At 40.3% G+C, this 12,279-nt stretch overlaps 1 protein-coding gene across 1 annotated transcript in view; it reads right to left on the reverse strand.

Moving 5' to 3' along the window:
• Positions 1-2,471: 2,471 nt before the first annotated feature.
• The window catches only part of LOC108797085 (ubiquinol-cytochrome-c reductase complex assembly factor 1-like), a 45,545-nt gene continuing 35,737 nt past the window's right edge, over positions 2,472-12,279 (reverse strand). Inside the window, exon 4 of the mRNA XM_018568651.1 lies at positions 2,472-2,740. Coding sequence (XP_018424153.1) covers positions 2,606-2,740 — 135 coding nt within the window. The 3' untranslated portion in view covers positions 2,472-2,605. The remainder of the gene's footprint in view (positions 2,741-12,279) is intronic.

Below are 12,279 nucleotides of genomic sequence, written 5' to 3' on the forward strand. Positions count from 1 at the left end.
TTCCTAATTGTTAGAGTGACTATTGCATGTTATAGGGGGCTCTATACATAAATGACAATTTCCATGAACTGGTTTATGTATATTTGTTTTATTAACATTTTTAGATGAATGTGTAAAAGGTTTCTGGATATAATTACAGCACAGCAGAACTAAAGTGGTATAGCAGAGAAATATTTTCACAAACATAATTCTCATCCAATAACCTCATAGAAGAAAATTGTCTGGTTGCCCCTTTGTGCCGAACACAAAAGCTAGCGCAGACTAACGGTCTACAACAAATTAACAGATATTTCTTATAACAACTTCTGCAAAGGTCTGGTTACTTTAACTTAAATATGTGTGAATTCTTTAACCTGTTGACATCCGCGGTGTTAAACCCCCTTCCCCTCCAGGCCATTTTTCAGTATTCAGCGATGCGGTACTTTGACTGACATTTATTCCGTCATGCAGCGCTGTACTGAAATTAATTTTATACCCTTTTTTGGGGACAGATAGAGCTTTCTTTTGGTGGTATTTATTCACCACTGGGGTTTTTATTTTTTTACTATATTAAAGAAAAATTACCGAATTTTTTATAAAAAAAAAAACAGTTTCCCCTATATTAAATGATAAAACATTTATTATTACCCAATTTTTTGGTAAAATATAAAAGATGGGGTCACGTCGGGTAAAAAGACACTAAACATGTCAAGCCTTAAAATTGCGTGCGCGCGCGAAACCTCAAAAAACGATAATACCCAAAATTGGCCATAGGCGACGCTTTAAAAGCTGTTACCGCTCATCAGTTTAGTGTTATCAGTGATTGATGGCCCTAAAATGATTGCTCTCACTGCGACGTTCGCGGCGATATGTAACATGTGTAGCGCAATTGTAATTTTTGCGCGCTGGGGCACCGGACGCGTATTTACGTTTATAGGCGCGTAAACGTGGGGGTGGGGGAGTTAAACATTTTGGGGGGGTTTTTTCCCCTTTTTTTATATGTGGCTTTTATTTTATTTTATTTTTTTATGTGTTACTTTTCTTTTTTTTTATTTATATTTTTTTTTTTGCACTTATTGTTATTGCTATTATATAGGGGGATAACAATCCCCCTATATAATAGCAAAGGCACACTGACAGGTCCTCTTTATGGAGACATTAGGGGTCTCTAGGACCCCTAATGTCACCTGTGGACCCCAAAAGAAGCTGATGAAGCAGCGGGGGCGGACGCGAACGAGCACATATAGACGATCAGCTGGCTATGGAGCCGCTGATCGCCTATATGTGAAACACCTGGTAACGGGTGTGTGCAATGGTCGGGTCTTTTCTGCCCGTGCGTGCCCGCTAGGGGCGCGCGCGAGCAGAAAAAAATGCCGTCTGGCGACAGCAACCCGCCGATGCAGCAGTGCCGTCCGTCCGTTTTTATACTACGGGCAAGAGGTTAAGGTAAAATTGAAGCCAAAACTTATTTTTAGTTTTGGATAGAGTAAGGTAGGGGTATAAACATTGTCAGCTTTTTATTTGCCATCTGTGTCCCATTGGGGAGATTTCCCTTCATTTCCTGTCTGATAGCCACAACAAGAAGAGGAAATCCTGAAAAGAGAAAATTCCACTCGATCCAAAACTAAAAAAAAAATTTCTGGCTTCAGTTGCACTTTAAGTGCTTTTTTTTTTACAAAATGTAACTCGCTTACTGTTTGAAAAGTTTACAGTATAACAGAGTAAAAACATGGACAGATGTTCCAAATTTCTTAAAAAACACCAAAATACACATAAAACACTCTTAAAGTTTAGTTATGGCCCAAGCAAAATGGAGGCAGACATTTATGAGGTTGAATCAATATTTTCCAAAGAATAGTTGATCAAAACACGAGGAATTAATGACATCACTATGGCACAGTGCGTTTACTTTGCAGAATAGCAGCATCCAGGACACATGGGCAACAGGTACACTTTAATGTAGGTTCTTGTCATGCTATATCAGTTTAATAGGTGTGTCTGAGTAAAATAGAAGATGTTTTCCTGTTTGAAATGGAAACGTGTTATAAATGCAGTAATAACGGAAATATACAAAAAAGTTGCACAAAACTGGGTTATAAAATAACTGTACCTGTCAAATATCCTCAAATGTAACATGATCATTGCCTAGCAGTGTCTATAAGTATTATTAGGTGGGGGTAGGTGGAACAGAAATTATAACTTCTAGAGTAACTTTATGAAAACTGGAGAAAGGAAACCTGCAGAAAAAGAACTTGTCTTAAGCAACCAGATGTCTTGCTTCTATTAAGAGATTAAACCTTTTGCTCCAGTTTTTATAAATAATCTCTGAAGTGTTCTAATGAGCAGGACCAAGACGAAAATAATATGGCCACTGTATTACCAAACCAGACATTGCATAGAACTTGAGAATATTGGGTAGCCTAGTACCAGCAGAGTAGAGTCAATGGTCTATTCCCTGAAATGTATGAATATTTATATATAAACTAATCCACTCAGAACATAAGAAAAACTAGTTTCTTCTGCTTTTGTTTCATCTCACAAACAAAAAAATACTCCTTTGAGGGCTCCTGGAGCTAAGCACACCACTAAATTCCTATCATAATGTGGCATACAGGGTCACAGAATCCTAGAGTCCCTCATCATTGTATGTTGGAGAAGATGGCTTCAAGATACTTTGAGGATCATTTTCCACAAGAGGGCGCCAAGTTACTTCACCAGTTAACAGCAGATCTTCACCATTTTGTGAATCCAGATACTGCATCTGAAACAACAGGAACAATAATAAGATATTAGTTATCAAAAGAGAAAAGGTTAAATCTTAAACACCTACCTTTTGTACAGGGCTTGTATTTGGTTTTCAATAGAGTGGGGAATGATTAGAACCTAAAACTGCTTTTTATTGCTCTGTGTCCCCATGTAGGAGATTTCTCTGAACACAAAGTTCAGTAAATGAAGGAATATCTCACCACTATTGTCTTTTTGACAGGTGTCAGATAGAACATAAATAAGGAAAATATCTACACCCTAGACACTGCATTTAAAAGCTGTAACCATTCTTTGAAACAAAAAAAAACAAAACAAAACATTTTGTCTGGAGTTGGGCTTTAAAAATGAAGGGCCTTTGGCTTCTAAAAAAATTATAACTGCATGAAATGATGACATCAAATTTCCAATGCTTTGTTTATCTCTTGGAATTGTTCTATAAATAGATTTCCCTAAATCTTTCAAGAGAGAAGTCACTGTATCCCACAGGTGCCTGGTTTTCCTGACACAATGAACAGGTACATATTTCACTAGCAGCCTCACCTGCTGATGAAAACTGGCAACATAACACTGTAATGGAAATACATCCATTCCGATATGATGGGCCTTTCTCGCTGCCTATGGTATGAAGATTCTTGTTGGTTTTTCTAGGACAGTCTGGGAGACTGAATGTACAAAGCTGTCTGCTGTAAGAAGGACAACTATTTCTTTAGGCACTTTCTAAGGGCCTATGGTGTTTGGACTAAAGGTTGCCATGTTATGCACAGAACAAAGGGATGATGGTCTTATTGTTTATCAAGTAGCTGCTGATGAAACACAGACACAGCAGTGGTGGATTAAATTAAAAACACTTCATAGAGAGATTATACAGTATACAACTAGAAATATGACTTGCCGTTTCTGGATTTAAATTCCCTGCACAAACACCTTTTTAATGGACTATGATGATTTTTTTTAAATCTCCACCAGGCAGTTTTACATCTACTGCTGCATTATCTGCAAAGTAAAAAACAACTGAGAGATGGACAAAACTGGGAAATGGGTGTGGAAATCTTATTGTTGGAGTTTTGTGGAGATGAAAAAGTGAATGGGCAAAGTTGACTCACTAGCAGCTAGTGTAAAACTCACTGTAACAACAACTCTCCCCTCCTGTTTTTGGAATACCTATCTTCTACAAGTGGGTAATTGTTCCTCATGCCTCTCTTTTAGTTGAATTTACACGATTATGCTAGCTGTGTATGCTCTCTACTGTCTTTTAGGTGGTACACTTTGCACTATCTCCTGTGTAGCCAATCATACATTATCTTACTTTTGAGTTAGTATGTTGTCCACTACAATGTATGCTGTATTTATCATTAACACCTGGGTCTTTTATAGCCACCAGTGAAAAATGTTTGTTTGGTGCATGTGTGTAGAGGCATTGCACTCTCCAAATACAGATAACATTTTGGGAATTATAATGTACACATGGGATTAATTTTTTTAAGTGATTTTATGGGTTAGGGTTATTTGATTGCACTTTTATCATTTTGTAAATACACTTAGATGCTTGTTGTGCAGCAATTTGTTTTTTTGGTGTGTTTTTCTCAGTTTTAGTTATATAATAGGTATGCACCCCATTTTGCTGGCACTCTTGAGTGGTGCAATCTTTTTGTGTAGCAAGGTATGTGCTTTATAAGACATGAATAAAAATATGCGATTCCATTATAATGCGTGTGAAGAAAAATCTGTCCAGCATCTACTGACTTATTTACGAGCGGAGTAATCTAAAAAAAAAAAAAAGAAGATTTTCCTGTAAGTTCTCACTTTCAAATGAAGGCAGCAGCTAATGTCACATCTCCATTACTTTGGGCAACTTACTTTCCATTCACTGTATGTATGCACCTGCCAAATATCACATCGCGGAGCATTTATCTATGTACGGCTCCTCCAAATCATATTTGCCTTTCAGGAGATCTAAGCGTTTCCAGCGGGAGCAGGGAGAGGTGAGACATGTAAACCCACATTTTCAGTAAGTCTTTCTAATTTGTAGTCAAGGCTTGAGTATTGTTAGTATTAACAGTCTTAAACGGCTCTACGCCCGTGTTAAGCTGCCAAGTCAACACATTTCCATGTATGCCGCAATATGCTCATTCTTTAAAAAATGTAAACACGTAGTTAGGCAAATATCATTACAGGTCATAATTAAACTTGTCAGATCTATCTAAATGTGCGTATTACCTAGTTCTACTAAATGAAACTAGAAAACAGCAATATCATATATTCTGGTGTGACAACATGATTCAGAAAATGTGCACCTGAGGCTTGAGAACTATTTTATTATGGGACCATGTGTGCATAATCTAATGAATGATTACAACAACTACTCGTGGGTAAGGCCTTGTTTACAAAGACTGCAGCTTGTAAGCTTGTTTCCAGTCTGAAGATTAGAGTGAACTTTTACAAGCTTTTGCAAAGCGGTCACCAGCACCATTCTAAAGGTGCCCATACACTGCTCGATTCTCGTACGAGAATCGGGCGAAATCCCGCGATCGTACGAGAATCGAGCAGTGTAAACGAAGACGTGCGACCGTTTCTACTGTACGGTCGCACGTCTTTTGTCGAACCAACATGCACGTCTTTTGTCGAACCAACATGCTCGAAAACCCGCCGAGAATCGTACGATTGTCGGCAAGTTTCTAGCCTGCTCGTCCGATAGCTGTAGAACGGGCCGGTGTGCGCACGCGCACACTGCCCGTTCTGCATTGCGGCCATCGGAAGCCCACCCCGCTTTCGAAGATTGCAAGTACGATCTGCCCGTCCAAGGTGGGCAGATCGTACGAACTTTCAATAAGCATACGACCATCGCAAGACAAAAGTCTTGCGATGGTCGTGAGGTGTATGGGCACCTTTAAAATCTTTGGAGCACCTTTCAGCTCCTGCTTGCAAGGTATAACCAGTGTTGGCAGTCACTTTAAAGCCCGACTCCAGGAAAAAGATTGGTTTTAAAGTTTTAGACACAGTGGGGTAGTGTTTGAACCACTGTTTGGTTTGGTTTGTATTCACTCACAAGCAATCTGTTGAGATGTGCGTTTATGAATTGGCTGCCAATGTACCACAATGGGGAAAAGAAACGCATTGCATTGCACTCTACTGCACAGTATGTGTTTAGTGTGCATTGCTTCTATGCACATGTGTGAGTGGGCCCTTAGTGTTAAACCTAGTGACACCAGGACAAAAGAGAGGGGGGGGGGGGGTTATCAAGAAAAACCTAACAGGTTCTAAAATCATTCTTTCCCTTTGACCCCTGTCATCAGTCAGAGGGAAATAAAGATTTCTAGGGGGCCCATTGACAGCAGTAAAACCTGGAAAACATTCTAACCCTTCCCCAATCTTTTCAAGACTTTTGGTTGGAATTGAACTTTGAACAAGCTGCTAGAGTGGCCACCTACAACCTCCACATGATTGGGAACTAAAGATATGGCAGCACATCCACGGTATGTTGATTAGCTCCAGTGGAAAAGGAAGAAAGAGAAGTACCACAGATCACTTCTATACCACAGTTTGACTCTTTTCTTCCAGTTTTTGTATATCAGCCTCTAGGCCCTTCCAATTAGAAATTAAATAAAGAAAACTGTTATAAAATTTTACAGACAATGTAAAGTGTCAGGTAATGTTGAAACAGGCCCAAATCTCCAGTCCACTAAATATGATCACAATTGAATATTAAAAAAACAAGTGGTTCATGCCATATTTAAGCACAGAGGGCCAAGCCATGCAAACACTTTGCATCCAGGTATGTTGGTGTACAGTGTAAATTACAAGGTCATACAGTCAGCAAAAGATATATAAACCATGGCTCGCATGCAAAAGGGCTTGGGAAGAAACAAGGCAGTATAACCAGCAAGTAAGTCACTTGAAAGACCACAACTCTGTGAGACAGGAGCAGTGGCCATGGGAGGTGGTGAGCTCGACTGAGGACAGTGACTGCGGCCTTACTGCGTCTCCACACCTCAAATAGTGTTACTCACGTCAAATTCATGTAACTGTTTCCACAGAATTCTAAAGAGCTCTGTAGACACTGTTTATGAATTACAGGGAATGTTTTCATTATTTCTCATAAGCTCTGGCAGCCATCTTGAACCAGGGCAGAGCTGCATCACTGCAAGCGTGATATATTGCATGCAGAAAAAGGCAGCAGGAAATATGACATTTACCAAGCATTCAATGTGTGAATATTAGTGGTGCATGTGTTTTTGATTACAGGGAATAATTCACCTGCAGTTAATGTTGGTGAATGTCACACTTACTGCCTTATAAATATGCTCCTTAGTGATTCACTAAAAATCACCTCAGCATGCAGCTCTGCATGCTGATATGAACTCATCTTACATTAATTAAACAAACATTTTAATTTTACTTACAATTTATTTTTTTCTACTTCCTGGTTCTCTTTGGCACAAATTATGTAATCATACCCAAGAGTTTATTCCTGGGAAGGTTACATCAGCAGGGCATTGCTGGGAAATCTCATCTGTAAACTCATGAGATCTCAGGGAAAGGCATTTTCCTCCCCTGAGATGATGAGCATGGTCACATGTCCAAGTCACATGTGCCATAGTTCCAAGAAGTAAACGTGCCTGGATTAATCTGCCCTTAGTAAAAATGGCCTCTGTGAGAAGAGTGGGGAGGAAAATAAAAATAAGGCATGCAAAGAATAAAAAGCCAGTAATTCTCTATAAGTATCTGTTTATAGATTGTGAATACTAAACATTTCTAAAGATGTATTTGCATAAAGGTGAGCGATTTGTAGCAGCAAACACTAATGTAATGATATGGCCTGACTTTGACCTGTAACTGTGAAAAACGGCTTGTTAGCGACAAATCACAAGTGGCTATAGTGATTACATTGCTATCTACAAATAGCTATTAACTGCTGGTATTAGAGATTTGTGGCTGCGAATAATCAATGATACAAAATCGCCAGTGTGATGTGGCCCTTACTGCTTTAGTCAAATTCAACATGTTATTCACGGTAAAAGCAGGTAGGACTGCAGCCTCTTGTTACACAATTTTGGTCTGTGCAATCCCCCTCTCTGGGAACTGCAGAGAGCTTTATTCAAAACCAAGGAAAACTTGGGTTTGATTATTTTTAGCTGTTGATTCAAGTCAAGAAGGATCTGTTATCCCATTAACTGGAGAAGATTGCAACCCACACATTATTTCCACAGTGAATGTGAGTGGATACTAAGTTACTATTGTGTAAACATCTACTCTTTCATTTTTATTATCTTTATATAGTATTTATATAGCACCAACAGCTTGCACATCGCTTTACAATATAAAGGAAGACAGTACAGTTACAATATAATTCAAGACAAAATGATTAAAAGGGCCCTGCCGATGAGAGCTTACAATCGAGGGAGGGCCAAGTAATACAAAATGTGGTTGCTGTGTGAGGAAGAATTGTTTGAAAAAGTAATAGTTCAGTTGTTAGGTAGCGGTGGGATAGGTTTCTCTCAAAAGATGTGTTTTCAGGGATTACCTAAGGAAGACGGAGTAGGAGCCAGAGAGTCCAGGGTACGGAGTTCCATAGGATGGGAGAGACTCTGAAGTGCAGGAGGCCAGCATGGGAGGAGTTGATGAGGGAGCTAGAGAGCTGGAGGTCTTAGGAGGAGAGGATGGTTAGGGTGATATTTTAAGAAGTGGTCGGAGATGTAACAGGGGGCAGAGTTGTATTTTTCTTTGTAGCTGGTTGCTAATATTTTGAATTGTATTTTTTGGGTAATTGGAAGCCAGTGGAGGGATTAGAAAAGAGGGGTTTTAGACAATGAGCAGTTGGTGAGGTGGATGACTCTGGCAGCAGCACTCAAGCTTGCAGCAAGTAATGATTATTTCCTTATTGTTTTTAAGCAAGCACTGACTGAAACTAATTGGAGTCATTCAGTTAGGATTTACATCTTTAAATGGTAGATGAACATCTGTAGGAGACATTTGTTTTGAGTCTTAGTTGGTGTCACAACAGAAAAAGAAGTATGGATTTGTATCGGTTTTCATTAGCCTTTACAAAGGTGTCATACCTGAAACACAATTTTAAAAGGTATCTAGTCTTCTGGGTTTATGCTGTTTCTATGAATGCTGTAGCATTGTCTTTGTCCCTACAAAGAGAATAAACCATGTCTGCAAGGTGTGAGTGAATTTCACTATGTTCTGGAAGACATCTGCTGGAATAACACTGTTTAACATACACAAAGTGTCCCGAAGGTCTGGGAACTGTTTTCACCATGCTTGGCCTGCAGTCAGCCAGCGAGAGCACCAGCTCAGAGTGGCAGGAACACAGACCAGCTGAATAAACAATGACATGTTAGAGAGAAGGTTGAAAAAAATAAATTTCAATCTGCTCACAAGATCCTGCCTGTCCCATACTTGTTAACACGGCTGTTCCAGCCCAATCTCACATAATCCGTAATGAATACCTTGTGTTAACAAACCTTTGGAAAAGAAAAGTCAATATTTCATTTTACAGTACGCAGCAAAATTAATTTTAGAGATCGTGTTGTAAGAGCAGTGTGAGACATGTTCATCTTGATGTTAGCAAAGTACCTGATAGCCAACTTTGACCTGTGAAGACTTTTGAAAAGGACAGTTAACTAGAGCTGCAAATACACCTTGAAAGCACTTATATCTTTGGTAAATATCTCACAGAAACCTTATAAGGAGCATGGAGTAATTTGAAAAGGATTACGTAATACACAGGTGTTTCTGCAGACCCGTACAGCTCAGTCCATGCAGAAAAAGACATCATTAAAACCAAACCTTAGAAGGACCTACAAAATCCACATGAGACTAAACACTAAAACATTCTTTGGAATGGAAGGATTATTAAGCATGTCACGGTGGTGTTTATTTCATTTAACGAGTCCAGCTACACACGCTCAACCACACAAGACACCGTGTTGGAAATTATTAGGAACTTGCTACGCACAGATTCAGTGAGCGAAGCACTCCTCCATGTCCTTAATGTCCATATACTTGGAATAGCAATAAAGAGGAACACCAGATATGACTCGTGTTGGATAAACTAGAGAAGGGTTAGATCCTCTGTCAGATTTGCATTGTGGTCTTTGTCCCCACTGAGTAAATTTCCCAGCGCATCCTGTCCTGATAACCAAGGTATTGCTGCAACCTAAACCTTTTGTTTCCCTTATCTGAAGGACAATCTCCATAGGATTCTACAAAGAATGAACTCCAGGGATTAAACAATAAATTCAGATTACAGCAGTACCCTGATTGTTCCAAGACAGGAGGTGAGAGCAAATCTAGAATGGGGAAACAGTCAGCAACATATTGAATACACAGACTGTAATCATGCTCAATCAAAAACTAAAAACAAATTGGTTGAAGACAAAAATACTAAGGCTATAAGTCGAGGCAACTATACGTAGTGGCACTAGGAATCTCTAGTGGGCCCATTCTGTGCCCACCACTGTCCAGTTTTATTACAATAATATAGGATGATGATAATATAAAATAATGATATTCCAAAATATCACAACTAATGGATGACAGGGCATGTCTATGAGCGCCTCACATATATGGGTTTGACTATACTTTACCAGTTGGTCTATCAGGTTTGTGATCAATTTAAAAGCATCCTTACTATTGCCATACTGTTGCCTTAAAAAAAAAAGTTGGGAAAGAAACGTCTCTTGCATTGTCAAAGTCATGTGACTAGACTCCCCTGCAATTATAGAGTTTTTCTGAAGTCTTCATTGTAAAAGGTTATAAGTAGGGATGTCCCGATACTGATACTAGTATCAGTATCGGGACCGATACAGGGCATTTACTAAAGGACGATACGGGCCCTTTAAATATTTTAATCGGGTCGGCTGCCGAGGTCCCGTGCTTGCGGGGGCCTGAGGCAGCCTTCCGGGAACCTGGCACTAGCTGTCTTTGACACTGCCTGCAATGTCCCACATCTCCACCTCCGCCTCCCGCCTCAGGCAGCCTTGGTAACATCTGCATACAGCCCTGGAGAGACTCATTGGCAGCCCTGGAGACATCTGAACGCAGCCTGGTGACATCTGGACGCAGCCTGGTGACGCAGCCCTGGCGAGATCTGTAGATGGCTCTGGCGAGATCTGTATTCAGCTCCTGCACAGAAGTGAGCACACCCCTCACATTTTTGTCACGATAACCCCAAATTTAACACACCTGCTCCCCATTCACACCTGAGACCTTGTAACACTAACCGGGGAGGGAAAATGGCTAATTGGGCCCAATTAGGACATTTTCACTTAGTAGTGTACTCACTTTTGTTACCAGCGATTTAGACATTAATGGCTGTGTGTTGAGTTATTTTGAGGGGACAGAAAATTTTGAGGAGACAGAAAATATACACACTCACTACTTTACATTGTAGCAAAGTGTAATTTCTTCGGTGTCGTCGCATGAAATGATATAATCGCTATATCCCATTGTATGCTGCCATGGATTGGTGTCAGGAAAACGGCAAATTGTATACTTACCTATCGGTAATTTTCCTTTCCTGGCTCCAATCCATGGCAGCATACAGGACCCTTCCATGGCTTTCGCATTGAGTACTTGTTACGAGAATGGTAGCCTTGGGAGGCGGCTTTAATTTATAGTATAACTGGTCCTGTGATTGGGCTGGGGGCGGAGCCATACCCATTGTATGCTGCCATGGATTGGAGCCAGGAAAGGAAAATTACCGATAGGCAAGTATACAATTTTCCGTTATATATACATATATATATACATACATACATACAGGGCTCAAAATGTCAAGTCCTGAGCTACTAGCCAGGCCTTAAGAGTTACTAGCCACCAGTTGCCCCACCTAACCCTTACCCGGCCTTAACTCCGCCCCTAAACACACCCTCTTAAATAATCTTATGATAATTCTTATCTTATGATAGTTGCCGCTTATAAACGACAGATTAGCGATTCCTGCTGCAGGAAAACGCAAGTTCCTGACACAGGAATCTCTAATCACACCTGAAATATACTGTAGGTGTGAATGGGGCCTAATATATACATACACTAAAGGAGCCCATACACCTGCCGATTATCGTACCATAATCGCGGGGTGATCCTGCGATCGTACGATAACCGGCATGTGTATGGGCAGTGTGCGACCGCTTCTACTGTAAGGTCGTATGAATTTCGTCTTCCAAGCACGCTGGAAAAATCAAAAATCGTACGATTTTTGGCAGGTAGGTGGTGTCGTCAGAAGACGAGTGGTGGACGGGCCGGTGTACGCAAGCGCACACTGCCTGCTCAGCACTGCAATCATCGGAAGGGCTTGCGATGATCGCAAGTACGATCTGCCTGTCCAAGATGGGCAGATTGTATGAGATACCATCACATAACGAAAGTCGTGCGATGGTTGTAAGGTGTATGGGCAGCTTAAAACACAATAATACACTTCTGAACGCTACTCTATCCCCCCCCTCCCCCAGCACAAATATAATAATAAAATTCCCCCGCACACAAAAAATAATACACCCCCCCGTTATAAGCCCCCCCACACACATA

Source organism: Nanorana parkeri, unplaced genomic scaffold (genome assembly GCF_000935625.1).
Source record: "Nanorana parkeri isolate BGI_ZX_2015 unplaced genomic scaffold, ASM93562v1 scaffold1224, whole genome shotgun sequence".
NCBI lineage: Eukaryota > Metazoa > Chordata > Amphibia > Anura > Dicroglossidae > Nanorana > Nanorana parkeri.